The following is a 16824-nucleotide window of genomic DNA, read 5'->3' as shown; positions in this document are numbered from 1 at the left end:
TAGTTACATGAAATGTAAGATACAGGCTCCGTTTAATCGCCATGTAGGTTCTCTTTTATTGCACACTCAAGACAATATCAATAACAGCATCACGCTGTCCCAGGTGTGTCGTATGCATGTAAATACAAGTTAACATTTTCAATATCAAATAAAGTGTCAGTAGTATCAAAACATATATATATATATATATATATATATATATAATAACAATCGGTAGGCTCAGCAGCAGACACACCTTAGTGCAAAGTGAAGTGTCAGTATTAATAACAGTGGCATATATATAATCACAATAATACAAAATTAACTGTCCCAGGTGTAGGCAATTTGGGGTAAAGTGTCTTGCCCAGGGACACAACGACATGCTGACTGCATTAAGTCAAACATTTTGACTTAATTTTAAGTCAAAATTAAAACACCTTAAAAGTCTTTTTACAGAGTTTAATTACAAAATGAATTAAACAAAAGACCTCCAGCACAACAACTGGAGGTCAAATGTGACACTTTAAAGCTCACATATGAACAATCACTTATCAATTGTTTATTCTGTACACAAACAGGAAAACTGCTTTTAGTCATTTCGATAGATTTTTAAACATAGAAGTATTACATTGTCTGCATTGTGTGGTAGTTTCAGTGCGTGTTTGTCTGCGTGTTGGTGTTACTGCTGGTCCCAGTTTTCTTTGATTTCTTGCTGCACACAAGTACCGGGGTACAGGTAAACAGTTTGTCATCAATACAATCTCTAACATGTTGATTATGTTCCCTTTGAAGGTACAGTCACCCCCCAGAAAAGCAACCCATCTAAAACACCCTGTCTCAATCTCTGATATCAGAGGACCTTTAGGAGCTTCTCATGAAGGTGCAAATGCTGTTGTGGCGTTCACAAGGCAAAAATACACACATATTTCAAATGTTCTGGAATGGAAGTATGCACAATGTAATCATTCAACCAGTTTAAACTTAACTTTAAAACCTCTGAACAACATCAACACAGAGGAGAAAATGAATAGGCTCCTCTTTATTGAATTCCTGAAATTCCTGCAGTGTAGTTAATCTGCCCTGAGGCCCTGTGGAAGGAAATATAATCACACATGAGCCGTATGATGAATCACAGACTGTGCAGTGTGAGAGCAGTGAGGCTGTGTGTGTGTGTGTGTGTGTGTGTGTGTGTGTGTGTGTGTGTGTGTGTGTGTGTATGTGTGTGTGTGTGTGTGTGTGTGTGTGTGTGTGTGTGTGTGTGTGTGTCTCCCTCTCTCTACAGGCTGCTTGTTGTTGAAGTCAATCTGATCAGACAAGAAACGGCGTGTGTCCTAAACACAGCGGGCTGGACACTGGCTGTCCACACTGTCTCTGTCTGTGTGTCTGTGATTGTGTCTGTGTGTCTTTGTTTTTCTGTGTGTGTCTCTCAGCCCTCCTCCTGCTGCTCACAGCTCTGCCCCCCTGCTGTGCCTCACCTTTATTCTGTTCCATTTTTGTCTATTTATTTCTCGCTCACCTCTTCTTCTTCTTCTTCTTCTTAACCCCCGCTGCTACCGTGGGCTCTTTGTTTCTGACACATTAGCTCCATTAGTACTGACAGCAGTAATGTTTGAAAGTGCAATAAACAATAAACAGTAAAGAAACTGTCAGTTCGGTACACAACAGTCAGTTTAGTTCAATTCAGTACAGTACACTTCAGATAATTACAGTACAGTACAGTACAGTACAGTACAATACAGTTCAGTACTGTAAAGTACAGTATAGTCAAGTACAGCAAAGAACAGTTAAGTACCGTAAAGAACAGTAAAGAACAGCACAGTACAGTACAGTAAAGTACAGTAAAGTACAGTAAAGTACACTACAGTAAAGTACAGTACAGTACAGTAAAGTACAGTCAAGTACACTACAGTAAAGTACACTACAGTACAGTACAGTTCAGTAAAGTACAGTACAGCACAGTACAGTACAGTTCAGTAAAGTACAGTACAGCACAGTACAGTAAAGTACAGTTCAGTACAGTTCAGTACAGTAAAGTACACTACAGTACAGTACAGTTCAGTAAAGTACAGTTCAGTACAGTAAAGTACACTACAGTACAGTACAGTTCAGTAAAGTACAGTTCAGTACAGTAAAGTACTGTACAGTAAAGTACACTACAGTACAGTACAGTTCAGTAAAGTACAGTTCAGTACAGTAAAGTACAGTATAGTCAAGTACAGCAAAGAACAGTTAAGTACCGTAAAGAACAGTAAAGAACAGCACAGTACAGTACAGTAAAGTACAGTAAAGTACACTACAGTAAAGTACAGTAAAGTACACTACAGTAAAGTACAGTAAAGTACACTACAGTAAAGTACAGTAAAGTACAGTACAGTTCAGTAAAGTACAGTACAGGACAGTACAGTACAATACAGTTCAGTACTGTAAAGTACAGTATAGTCAAGTACAGCAAAGAACAGTTAAGTACCGTAAAGAACAGTAAAGAACAGCACAGTACAGTACAGTAAAGTACAGTAAAGTACACTACAGTAAAGTACAGTAAAGTACAGTACAGTTCAGTAAAGTACAGTACAGTACAGTTCAGTAAAGTACAGTACAGTTCAGTAAAGTACAGTACAGGACAGTAAAGTACAGTACAGTTCAGTACAGTAAAGTAAAGTACAGTACAGTTCAGTAAAGTACAGTTCAGTAAAGTACAGTACAGTAAAGTACAATAAAGTACAGTTCAGTAAAGTACAGTTCAGTACAGTAAAGTAAAGTACAGTACAGTTCAGTACAGTAAAGTACAGTACAGTTCAGTAAAGTACAGTACAGTTCAGTAAAGTACAGGACAGTACAGTAAAGTACAGTTCAGTACAGTTCAGTACAGTAAAGTACTGTACAGTAAAGTACACTACAGTAAAGTACAGTTCAGTACAGTAAAGTACAGTACAGTTCAGTACAGTAAAGTACAGTACAGTTCAGTACAGTAAAGTAAAGTACAGTACAGTTCAGTAAAGTACAGTTCAGTAAAGTACAGTACAGTAAAGTACAGTAAAGTACAGTTCAGTAAAGTACAGTTCAGTACAGTAAAGTAAAGTACAGTACAGTTCAGTACAGTAAAGTACAGTACAGTTCAGTTCAGTAAAGTACAGTAAAGTACAGTACAGTTCAGCAAAGTACAGTTCAGTACAGTAAAGTACAGTAAAGAACAGTACAGTACGGACAATTCTATATATTGTATATAGTATACTAGCTCCCCACTGTTCCCAATAGTACAATCTGGAATGCACTTCCTGCAGAGATGCTGCTTCCCTGGACATCTTCAAGTCATCATTCAAAACTCACCTGTTCACCATGTCCTTTGACCCCTAAACCATCACAGTCCCCCTGCTTCCACTCCTACTGCTATTTATTAAATGTTTTTACTTTATTATTTTCCCCTTTTGTTTGTTTGTTTGTTCACCATGTAAAGCGGACTTGGGTCCCTTGAAAGGCGCTATACAAATGTAATCTATTATTATTATTATTATTAATGTTTATATACCAAGTCTGAATGTCAGTATATAAACACCAAATCGTGTTACGATTCAAAAGAGACTTCATTTAAATCTTCCGTTTCCATTTCGTGACTCTCAGCCATGCTTTTTTTGGAACGTCTGTATCTATCTAGCTGAGACATGGCTCAGCAGTCAGGTGCCAAAAGATGCTTCAGTGAAACATGAAGTTCTCTTATTGATGAGTCCATTCCACAGTTAAAATGCTTATCCATTGATCCTGACATTGCTATAAAAACATGTTTTGCTTTGTTCATATTTGTTTGAATAGATATAGCTTGGTGTTATCGCTATTTGACTGTTGGCACTGTTTTCTCTAAATCCAAGTCTCAATGCAGTGTAACGGTAGGCTTCAGACGAGGACTCAACGAAACAACCAATAAAATATATACTATAATATATAATAATATATACGCTGAGTGAATTCTATGGATACTCCATGTTTTGTTACTGACCCCTCTGTCTCCCTGCAGGTCCGCTGAAGGTGGTCATCCCCACGGAGTCCGTGTCCTCATACCTGGGGGACACGGCCCTGCTGCGCTGCGAGGTCTCAGGCGACCCCACGCCCATCATCCGCTGGCAGAAGAATCGGGAGGACCTAGCACTGACCTTTGACCCCGACTCTCGCCTGGCGGTGCTGCCGTCCGGCTCGCTGCAGGTCAGCCGCGTCCAGCCGCCGGACTCTGCCACATACCGGTGTCTGGCAGACAACCCGGGCAGCACCAGGACCGGGACGGACGCAGAGCTCCGGGTGCTGCCAGGTACCTGACATATACTCTGTGTACTTCAGTGTGTAACTAAGTACATTCTCTAAAGTATGGTATTTGAGTAAAGCAGTGTTTTCCTCTGGAGAGACGTGGATTGGTGCAACGTTGACAGGGTTTGGAGGGTTACTTTAAAAATGTATTGCTTTACAATTAGTAATAAATTGCTGATTTAGTTTATTACATTAATTCAACACAGTGGTTAAACTAGTAAATCAGGTGTTCACCAACTGCATTGGAAAACCAAAAATAATAATCAAGCTCTTATAATAATATATACGTTTTATTTCAAAGTGTATTGTAAAACTGAATTGTTTTTAATGCTGTGCAGCACAGCTGAAGATGCTAGTTCTTGAACAAATTATTAATGATTAAACCACCACAAAGTATATGCCAGTACAGCTGAAAGATCAGTCAATTGGTGACTTTACCTCAGAATATTGACAATCAAAACAATCAATAGCCAACGGAGAAAATGATCCTTATTGAAATGAATCATCATCTTAAATAACTGTGTCTAACAACAACAGCCGAACTCTGCCTTTACAACCAAGCATGAATAATATTAACTTCTGATGTCATATACTGTGTGATAGTGTAACTACATTTGCATTGGTTACCTTTACCTAAGTAACATTTTCACCGAAGGACCTCCACATTTTTTATTTGGTACAATAAGTACAACCTCTAAGTTAAGGATCTGAATATTGAGCACTGACATTCCATACCACACATACTAACATACATCTTTATATCATGTCCAGATGCTTCCATTCATCTCTCATCAAAGAGCAGAGCCTCAAGCAGTATTTTGTCTCAGTGTACAGAGTTTGTCTCTCATGGTGTAGATTTGGTGCCTAAGGGTTTGGAGCCTCTCTGCTACGATACATCAGAATCAGAATTCCTTTATTAGTCCCACTGCGGGGACATTTACTGAGTTACAGCAGAAGTGGCATAGCAGGTAGAAAAAGGCATGCAGTAATAAAGAATAAGCTATAATATATAATAATATAGAAAAATAAGTACACGTCCATGGCAAAAGATTAAAAGCAGCAATTTAAAAAAGTGACATAAGTTGCATATTTAGGAGTTGAGACATAAAAATGTATTAAAATGTTGGGATATTATCAAAGTATAGTTTCATGTGGAACCTAATTGCTGCAGGTCTCCCTTGAAAAAGAGATCTATGATCTCAAGGGACAATCTGGATAAATAAAGGTTTGAAATGAAATGAAATAATAACGTTTTTTTTCCTACATTAAGTAATTATTGCACAGTACAATTGCAAAAAAGTATCTGTATTTATTAAATAAATATTAAACTAGCTCAGAACGACCAACCTCTCATATTGGAGAGGTTGTATTGCTATACACCGACACAGCAGCAGTTTGTATCTCATGGTCATCTCTTCTGTTCATCTCCTCCCAGTGCCACGTGTCTCATTTGGTGTAATGAATGTATAAAGTGTCGGATGTGATTTTAATATGTGTCAGGGAGGAACACTTATCCTGCAGCAGGATAACCTCATGTACTTTGCATTTAAAATCCCCTCGTATTTTTCATCGCAGGTGACCCCCCCCCCCCTCTCCCACAACACTTTTAGGAATATCTAAATACATTCATTAGACACACAATTAATACATTTAAACCATTTTCATTAAAGGGAAATTGAATAAAAAACATAGGGCATAAATAAATATGTATAAATTAATGACATTGTACATTTAAATGTAACAACTACATTGAAATAAGTATTAATCATTGATAAGACAAAGGTAACATCGAAATATAATAACCAATTAACCTGTTAAGCCCCAAGCCTGTTTTTCAGGCCTCAGGCTCGAAAATGACATTCCCAGAACAAATGACCATATCTTCCCTTCTAAAAGGGATAAATGAATAATCTTTTGAACATAGTAAAAAAAATGTAAATTATTGTGTCCGTCCAAAAAAAAAACATTACTTATAGTGAAAACCACCCTTGAATGATGGGATAGTAGACTAAAAGCTTTAGGAATCCAAACTATAACATATAATAAGTACCCTGTATCAAGATTGATGCAAAACAAGTGACATTTGATCTTTTTAGAGAGGTTTAGAAAAAACACTTCTGGGGTCATTTGGATGGATTTTCCATATCTCTGGAACCCATCGGTCGATTTTGATGATTGACACCTCTTTTGAACCGTTAGACCCAATATAATCAGGGGGAAGTTCCTAAATCCATCTAAACATTACCCATTGGTGAATGAGTGATGCGTAGCCAGAATGCGGTACCACATCATCGATGCATTTGCCAATGTAGCAAATGACCGTGTCCGTGTTGATATTTTTGTCCTCAAACACACTCCACTCAGTAGATTCAAAGCAGTGCTGCAGAGCTGAGTCTGACTCCTCATTCCAGCGTTGGACAGTCCGTGTCACCGGTCTGTCCCGTTTCAGTTTCTGCTTGTAAGCAGGCAGCAGCAACAGCGAGATGTGGTCTGATTTGCCGAAGGGAGGGCGAGGGAGAGCCTTATATCCATGTTGGAAAGGGGAATAAACATGGTCCAGTGTATTTCCGCCGCGCGTCGGGCAGCTGATGTGTTGGTAGTATTTCGGCAGGACTTTCTTCATGTTGGCGGCGTTAAAATCCCCAGCCACAACGAACGCCGCCTCTGGCCGTGAAGTCTCTGTCCTGTCTATAAAACCACATGTAAATTCTCTTGGCAGATGAAAAGCCCGGCATGTGATCATGAGGTGCTCTAAATGAGGGGAACAGTCCGAAGAAATAATCCTCACATCTGTGCACCAGTTATTATTTATCATGACGCACACCCCTCCTCCCTTGCTTCTCTCTGAATTAACAGTCCGGTCCGGGCGAAATATCGTGAATCCGTCTGGAACAATAGCGGAGTCCGGGAAAGCGGAGTTGAGCCAAGTCTCCGTGAAAAATGTTCACGTTACAGTCCCGTTGAAAAGCAATCCTGCTTCTGAGTTCATCTAGTTTATTTTACATTGACTGAAGATTAGCCAGAAGAATACTCGGAAGAGGGGGTCGGTTTTCGCGTTTCCTCAGCCTCACTAGCAGCCCGGCCTGGGACCCTCGCTTTGTCTTGAAATTTGACCTTTTTAGAGGTTTAGAAAAATAAAAACACTTCTGGGGTCACTTTTGAACCGTTAGAGCCAATTGAATCGAGAGGGAGTTCCTAAATCCATCTAAACATTACCATTGGTGAATGAGAGTGATGCGCAGCCAGCATGCCCAAAACCGGAAGCTTTCATACACTCTCGTAGCTCTCATAGCAGCTATATATGAAAACTACTCTTATTGACATAAATGTTATGATGGATTATCAGTAATAATTTCAAAGTGACACAGAAACTTCAGCAGCGTTTATATGCATTGAACACAACTTTTGATCAGAAAACAGCAAAGGTAAGACGTATTTGCCGTTTTGGCCCCGTGTGTTCGCTGTCCTGAGTTTTGGTCGCACAGTGACCATTGGAATCTGTGGAATCTCAGCTTTCATATGATATCTTTGCCTTTTTTTCATATTATTTTAGTGTTTGTTTACTTTTTGTCGTGTGCTTTTAACATGCGAGCCGACCACACCAACTCTGCTATACAATATAGCAGAGAGGAGCTTCTACAAATCAGAAACTTTGTGGACAACAGCCCACCGTCAGACAATGGAGAATCGCCATGGCTGCCTGTTGCTGTCCAACCTGAGAGACGCAGGAGGAAGACAAAGCGAGGGTCCCGGGCCGGGCTGCTAGTGAGGCTGAGGAAACGCGAAAACCGACCCCCTCTTCCCCCGAGTATTCTTCTGGCTAATCTTCAGTCAATGTAAAATAAACTAGATGAACTCAGAAGCAGGATTGCTTTTCAACGGGACTGTAACGTGAACATTTTTCACGGAGACTTGGCTCAACTCCGCTTTCCCGGACTCCGCTATTGTTCCAGACGGATTCACGATATTTCGCCCGGACCGGACTGTTAATTCAGAGAGAAGCAAGGGAGGAGGGGTGTGCGTCATGATAAATAATAACTGGTGCACAGATGTGAGGATTATTTCTTCGGACTGTTCCCCTCATTTAGAGCACCTCATGATCACATGCCGGGCTTTTCATCTGCCAAGAGAATTTACATGTGGTTTTATAGACAGGACAGAGACTTCACGGCCAGAGGCGGCGTTCGTTGTGGCTGGGGATTTTAACGCCGCCAACATGAAGAAAGTCCTGCCGAAATACTACCAACACATCAGCTGCCCGACGCGCGGCGGAAATACACTGGACCATGTTTATTCCCCTTTCCAACATGGATATAAGGCTCTCCCTCGCCCTCCCTTCGGCAAATCAGCATGTTGCTGCTGCCTGCTTACAAGCAGAAACTGAAACGGGACAGACCGGTGACACGGACTGTCCAACGCTGGAATGAGGAGTCAGACTCAGCTCTGCAGCACTGCTTTGAATCTACTGAGTGGAGTGTGTTTGAGGACAAAAATATCAACACGGACACGGTCATTTGCTACATTGGCAAATGCATCGATGATGTGGTACCGCATTCTGGCTACGCATCACTCATTCACCAATGGGTAATGTTTAGATGGATTTAGGAACTTCCCCCTGATTATATTGGGTCTAACGGTTCAAAAGAGGTGTCAATCATCAAAATCGACCGATGGGTTCCAGAGATATGGAAAATCCACCCAAATGACCCCAGAAGTGTTTTTTGGCTAAACCTCTCTAAAAAAGTCAAATTTCACTTGTTTTGCATCAATCTTGATACAGGGTACTTATTATATGTTGTACTTTGGATTCCTAAAGCTTTTAGTCTACTAACCCATCATCCAAGGGTAGTTTTCACTATAAGTAAAAAATAATATTTGGACGGACACTATAATTTACAGTTTTTTACTATGTAAAATCTGAATTTTCTTTAAAATAAAAAACATCTATATTGATTCTGACTTTTCTACATCCAACTCACAGGTTTATCATTACTTTGAGAGTAAAGATTATTAATTTAACCCTTTTAGAAGGGAAGATATGGTCATTTGTTCTGGGAATGTCATTTTCGAGCCTGAGACCTGAAAAACAGGCTCAGGGCTTAACAGGTTAAGAACATTTTAAGTTAATCACTGAAGCTCTTGGCTCTTTATATTATCTTTCTGCTTTGGGAGCAGGCTCCTTCTTCTGTTATCATGGTGTTTCACAAGATTGGACATTTTGTGGACTGAATGGCTTAATGAGCATTGTCCATCTGTGTTAGCTGTGTGGATCCCCAAGTAAAACTACATAATCAGAATTGTTTTAGAAATGCCTGAATAAAAGCTGGTTATTTTCAACAGAACAGAACGTTGGACTTTAACATGCAAGAGCACTTTGTATTTCTTGTTTCCTACAGCCAGGGTTTCAGTAACCTCCACTCAGTCCACTGGGAAACATCACAATATCCATTGGATGGATTACCATGACATGTGGTTCAGACATTAATAGTCCCCCGAGGAGTAATCCCAATAACTTTGGGAATTCCCTCACTAGCACAATCATCTGGTCAAAATGTGTCTAAAACCTTTGTTAAGGCCCAAACACCTTCAAAGATGGACAGTCACATTGGTCCAGGCTGTGTTGTACTGTGTTTAATGCTACTTTTCATTGATGAAAGCCCTGATGATGTTAAACTACACACCTACCATGTTGATGTTCTACTCATATCATCCTTACAACATGCTCTCAACATGATAAGCCCAGGTGACCAAATAAACCATTATTTTTGACACAATCTCCTGACAGGTTATTACCTATATGTCACTATGACTGTGAATATTGCATTTTGGAGGCTTTTTCTATATCTCTTTATGATTTATTTCCAATCAGCACTATATATTTTCAGGCTGACAGCTTCATTCTCTCTGTCTTGCTGACCATCTTCATGCATATGCAATATCTCATTGTGTGTTTTTGGTTATCATCCTTGCATTTAGCAGCTTCCTTCTATACAGAATTTGTGTTTTCATTCATGAGTACTGATTAGCTTTTCAACTCGGTCCTAGTAAGCGTCTGTCCTTTCAACACCAAGGACAGCGACCACATCAACTGTAACTAGTGTGCCTCACAGAAACTCACAGAACACTATCTGCTCATTGGACCAAGAGTTTTGGGGGATAAAGGAAGTAAATGAGTGGCTGTCTGTTGGAGTTACACTTTAAGTTACACAAGAGAAGAAAGATGAGTCAATGTCACTGTTCACATCTGTGGAGACAGGGTGTGTGTGCTACAGCATGCAGTCATTTACTGGAGAAAATCCCCCAACATCAGTGAGACCCACTGATGCTCTGTGAGAGTGGAGTCTGTCATAGCAGCAGATTTATTGGCAAATTGTATTAAGATGACCTTCTCTCTCTCTCTCTCTCTCTCTCTCTCTCTCTCTCTCTCTCTCTCTCTCTCTCTCTCTCTCTCTCTCTCTCTCTCTCTCTCTCTCTCTCTCTCTCTCTCTCTCTCTCTCTCTCAGAGCCGGGGGTAAGCAGGAACCTCCAGTTCCTCCAGCGTCCGTCGAGGGTCACGGCTCTGCTGGGAACCGATGCCGTGCTGGAATGTTCCGCTTCTGGATACCCGACTCCAGGCATCCAGTGGAGGAGAGGAGAGGAGATGATCCAGAGCTGGTCTGTCTGTCATTACTCATAACATTATCCATGTATAACCCTGTGGTACAGTCAAAGAATATTCTGGTCCAGTAGAGCCAAACTGGCCCAGTAATTTACATATAGTCCAGTGATAATTAATTATCTTTTCTTATTGTCGATAAATGCCATGAACAGACCAAAACCAACAATGATTATATACGACGGGTACTGTTTTGTTCGAGTCCCGATTGAACAAAAAAAATACGGAGGGGACTGGTAGCTGGAGAGGTGCCAGTTCACCTCCTGGGCCCTGGAGGTGAACTGGCACCTCTCCAGCTACCAGTCCCCTCCGTGTTTTTTTTTTTTAAATGTGTGTGTATTGCATGTGCATGTCTGCACCTACCTGTGTACATGGATCGCCACCTTGCCGTGGTGGAGAACCTTGTGTGTTCCAATGAACCTAAGAGCGATGCCGTCGGGAGCTTTTTAGCTCCTGGTAGGGTTACCCATGGCGGTAAGGTCGAGGGGGAGGTCCCAGACAAAGTGCGATCCAAAGACCTCAACGGCGGAAGTGGTGAAGGATGATACTCTAAGTCACAACGGCACTGAAGGCGGATGAAGGCTGCAACAGAGGGTGGTCTCTAACCCATGCCATTGGATTCAGGCCCCTCTCTGCCAAGGACCATGTGGTGGCTGCAGGCGCATCAGTCTCCCCACGTTAAAAGACGTCACGCGCAGGCGTCCTCCCTAAGGGAATCTACCCATTTTACATCCTGGAAGACAAAGTCCTGTGGCGTTCAGGAAGTGGTAACGGGGGCAGGACAGTGAAGTCTGGTAGTTCCTAGTCACAACCTGGCACACAGGTCGATGGGTGTTTGATTCAGTCGCTAAGCTCTTGGACTGAGGCAGAAAGAGCTTCTCGGCAGCTGCACCCATGACTGAGCATCCCCTATTCAGGGTCCACTCTGCTCACCCCAGTAGGGGAGGGGGTTAGAAAAGGTACCCCAAACATAGCCTGCCTCACAAAATCCTGTCTGGAATACCACATCCAGAGGGATCACCATTACGCGGTCAGAAACAAAAAATAAAATAAAAACATTTACGTATTGGAGCCTGGAATGTGCGGACCCTCACGGACAACCAAGCCAGCGATCGACCTGAAAGGCGAACTGCCATCATCTCCAGAGAGCTAGGGAAGTTCCAGATCGACATTGCAGCGCTCTCCGAGACCCGACTGGCTGATGAAGGGCAGCTGAAGGAAGAAAAAGGCGGATATACTTTCTTTTGGAAAGGAAAGCCTGCAAATGAGCCACGAATCCATGGTGTGGGTTTTGCTATTAAGAACTGCCTCATCAACCACCTCCATGAACTCCCTGTGGGCATCTACGAGTGCCTAATGACCATACGTCTGATGCTTGCCAGTAGTCAGATGGCCACCGTTATTAGTGCCTACGCCCCAACGCTTGATGCACAGGATGAAGTAAAGGAGGCCTTCTATGCTGACCTGGACAAAATTCTATCTGAAGTCCCGAAGGAGGATAAGTTAATCCTGCTTGGAGACGAAACCACCACCTATGGAGAGGCACGCTGGGGAGAGAAGGGGTTGGAAACACAAACTCCAATGGCATACTACTGCTAACTAAGTGCTCAGAGCACAACCTGGTCATCACCAACACACTTTTCCGTCAAAAAACCAAGTTCAAAACATCATGGATGCATCCTCGCTCCAAACTATGGCATCTCATTGATTACGTCATTGTCCGCTCCAAAGACCGCCGTGATGTCCTTAACACCAGAGCAATGACCAGTGCAGACGACTGCTGGGCTGACCACCGCCTCATTTGCTCCATCATGTCTATCCGCTTAATGCGGAAAAGAAGGATGCAGAAAAGACAGAGCCGGCCAAAGCTTAACATCGACCTGTTGGGTGACACCACCTACCAACAACAGTTGCAGGATGCTCTTAGCCCAAACAGTATCCGGAGGATACTGAAAAACACTGGGGCACACTTTCTACTGCCATCATGAACTCCTGCAAAAAAATTCTTGGTCAAAAAAAGCGGAGGCATCAAGACTGGTATGATGAGAATGACACCGAGATTCAGCAACTCATTGACATCAAGCGGCAAACTTTCATCACCTGGCAAAATAACATCCACTGCAAGGTGAAAAGAGCAGCCCATGCCAAAGCGAAGGCAGCCGTCCAAACGCAAGTTAGGAAACTGAAGAACCAGTGGTGGACAAAGAAGGCTCTGGAGATCCAGCAGCTTGCCGACTCTGGTGATACAAGAGGATTCTTTGATGCCACAAGAGCGGTATATGGTCCCAGCTATCGCCGCCTAACCCCCCTTCGCTCTAAAGATGGGCTCTTGCTTCTGAAGGACAAGGATGCAATAGCAAACAGGTGGAAAGAGCACTATAAGGACCTCTTAAACAGGGACACCATTCCTGAGATGGAGGCTCTTGACCAACTCCCTCAACAGCCCATAGTTGAAAGCATGGGAGAACCACCCAGCCTGGGTGAGGTGCTGGATGCCATTAAGAATATGAAAAACAACAAGGCTGCTGGGCCCGACGGCATCCCAGCAGAAGTCCTGAAGAAAGGCGGACCCGATCTTCTTAAGCACATCCATGCCCTGCTTCTCAAAATCTGGGAAGAAGAGGAAATCCCTGCTCAGCTTAGGGATGCCTTAATTGTCTCCATATTTAAGAAGGGAGACAGGACAGACTGCGGAAATTACCGTGGCATTTCTCTCTTGTCCACCATAGGGAAAGCCCTAGCTCGGGTGTTGGCCAACAGACTCACCCCCCTGTCAGAAAGCATCCTTCCTGAGTCTCAGAGTGGATTTCGCCCAAACAGAGGCACGACAGACATGATTTTCACTACTCGCCAACTGCAAGAAAAATGCCGGGAACAAAATCAACCATTATACATGGCATTTATAGACCTCACCAAAGCCTTCGACTCAGTGAACCGTCAGGCCCTCTGGCTGGTACTGGCAAAGATTGGCTGCCCAGAAAAATACGTCCGGGTACTGAGACTGCTGCATGACAATATGTCGGCCACGGTACTCAGTGGCAGTGGAGACGAAACTGAACCCTTCCGGGTCAACACAGGAGTCAAACAGGGATGTGTCATCGCTCCAACGCTATTCTCCATCTTTGTTGCTGCTATCCTACATCTCACAAGCAAGCATCTGCCCCAGGGAGTCAACATCATGTACAGAACTGACGGCCAACTCCTCAACATCAACCGTTTCAGGGCTAAAGGTCAAACCACCACCATATCGATCATGGAGCTGCAGTATGCGGACGACAACGCCCTTGTAGCCCTCTCGGAAGAGGACCTACAGGGTATCCTATCAGCCTTTGCGAAAGCATACAAACAGCTTGGTCTAGCCATCAACATAGAAAAGACCCAAATCCTCCACCAACCACTACAGTAGTACGCCTGTCCTACCCCCACACATCTCCATTGACAACATCAGACTGGAAAATGTGGACTACTTCCCATACCTTGGCAGCCTCCTATCATCAAAAGCTGTTATTGATGATGAAATACACCATCGCCTCAGCTGTGCCAGTGGGGCTTTCTCAAGGCTAAGGAAGAGAGTCTTTGAGAACCGTGACCTCCAAGCAAAGACCAAAATCTTGGTCTATAAAGCTGTGGTGCTCCCCACTCTTCTGTATGGATCAGAAGCCTGGACCACATACAGCAGGCACTTAAAGGCACTTGAGGCATACCATCAGAGATCCCTCAGGATTAGCTGGGAGGATCGGCGCACTAACACCAGCGTCCTGTTAAAGGGAAACGGGCCCCTGGAGGCCAAAAGAAGAGGTACAAAGATAACATAAAAACAAACCTAAAGAAGTGCCACATAGACCTAAAAGCTTGGGAAGACATGGCAGCAGACAGGGTGACCTGGAGAAACCTTGTCCGTGAGGGTGCTGCACTATATAATGATGACCTCTGCCATGCTGCACAAGACAAGCGCAGACTCAGGAAGGAGAGAGCAACCATCAAACAGGTCCAACCCAAACCCTCCACCACTACATTCCCCTGTCCACACTGCACAAGAATAATCGGGTCCAGAATCGGCCTCTATGCTCACCTGAAGACCCACAGGGACCAAGAAGGAGGACAGTCATACTCGACTACGAGTGACCGCCGATGATGATGACTGTGTGTGTGTGTATTAAAAAAATACAAGCCAGAGTGAAAAAACGCTTAATAAAGGTTCATCTTCTTCTTATCTGAATCTGTAATGTAACTAAAGCTGTCAGATAAATGGAGCAAAGTTAAAAGTACAATATTGGCTTCTAAATTGTACTGGAGGAGAAATATGAAGTAGCATAGAATGGATATACTCAAGTAAATTACCTCAAAATTGTACTTAAATACAGTACTTGAGTAAATGTACTTTGTTGAATCCCACCTCTATTTGTATGTTTGAGTCATTTTAAAGAATTAAGGCTTTAGCAGGCACTACTGAGACAGGGTAGGACAGAATGTAATTACTAAGGGACAGACTGAAGATTTTTAGTTTTGGTCTTTTCACAGGAATTGTGGACAGAATGTGTGTTCTTTAACAATGATGAATATTATACAGAGGTAAGGAACTGTTGAATATAAACGTGGTAATAGAAAGAACCTCCCTCTCTTCCTCTGTAGGAATAAAAAGTACTCTCTGCTGGTGGGCAGTAATCTTATCATCCAGAGCGTCACTGACGATGACTCCGGCTCCTACAGCTGTACCGCCGCCAACAAGAACCACAACATCACCGCACACACCGAGCTGAGCGTGCAGGGTGAGCCAAAACACACTCTATGGGCATTTGTGCTATTGTTTAGATAGGTGACAGGAAAATAAAAGAATAGAAGGGACATTATACAACAAAGGTCCCCAGCAAAACACACACACACACACACACACACACACACACACACACACACACACACACACACACACACACACACACACACACACACACACACACACACACACACACACACACAAACACAGAAATAACGGGGGGTTACGTATTGTTGCCCTAGTTCTATAAGCACAGGCGGAGCCCTCTACTGGACTCTATGGGTACTACACTCATCAATGATACGCGAGCGTTCACACACTGAAGTTGTATAAACATAGCCGGCCAATCAGGGCGAGCTTACCTGAATGCGCGACCTCCTGACTGTCATCCTACACCCTCTTCAGCTAGCGGCATAGGAAAGACAGGGCCCCTAGGTAGAGGGCCCCTGTCAGTGGAGTACAGTGGACCATAGAGTCCACTGTACTCCACTGGACTCTATGGGTACAGTGGGTGGAGCCCCGATGGATAAATGCCCTATCGCCCTTTCTATTCCTTGAAGTGCTTTGAACACAGGTACATTCCCTACTTTCAGAGCTGTGTGTGGAAAATAAAAGAATGAAGCCTGACTTATAAACAATAAAACAATAAAAACGATTTGAAAAAATAAATAAATAGAATGCCCAAAAAATGTGTGAAATATCAAACATTTAATTAAAGTTTTAAAAACAGTGACAGGTTAAAATCAGAGGTGGAAGAAGTATTCAGATTATTTACCTAAGTAAAAATACGTGTTAGAAGTAAATGTCCTGCATTCAAAATTGTCAATTGCCCAAGTGAAAATTATTATCATCTGAAAGTAAAATTAATCATTATGTTATTAGTATTAAATACATATAAGTATTTGTACAACTTATATTTAGAAATACTCCGTTGTAATTATTGATGCATAAATGTGTTCATCCATTCAATGTGGCATCTGCTATAATGGGGTTAATGTATGATATTACTTAATAATACAACACATTACTGTATAATACGTGATAATGTATGAGTTGATCTACTGTACTGTGTACACCACAACAATATTTCAAAGAATATACTGCATATTAAAGCAAACTATTG

At 42.5% G+C, this 16824-nt stretch overlaps 1 protein-coding gene across 1 annotated transcript in view; it reads left to right on the top strand.

The window, feature by feature from the left end:
- Nucleotides 1-16824, top strand: part of dcc (DCC netrin 1 receptor) — a gene marked incomplete at its 3' end in the record, with an annotated part of 209478 nt that overhangs the window by 118072 nt on the left and 74582 nt on the right. The window contains exons 3-5 of the mRNA XM_034120235.1: nucleotides 3989-4276; nucleotides 10776-10926; nucleotides 15560-15696. Coding sequence (XP_033976126.1) covers nucleotides 3989-4276; nucleotides 10776-10926; nucleotides 15560-15696 — 576 coding nt within the window. The remainder of the gene's footprint in view (nucleotides 1-3988; nucleotides 4277-10775; nucleotides 10927-15559; nucleotides 15697-16824) is intronic.

Source organism: Trematomus bernacchii, unplaced genomic scaffold (assembly GCF_902827165.1).
Source record: "Trematomus bernacchii unplaced genomic scaffold, fTreBer1.1, whole genome shotgun sequence".
Lineage (NCBI taxonomy): Eukaryota > Metazoa > Chordata > Actinopteri > Perciformes > Nototheniidae > Trematomus > Trematomus bernacchii.
This window is presented reverse-complemented; position numbering and strand designations above follow the sequence as displayed.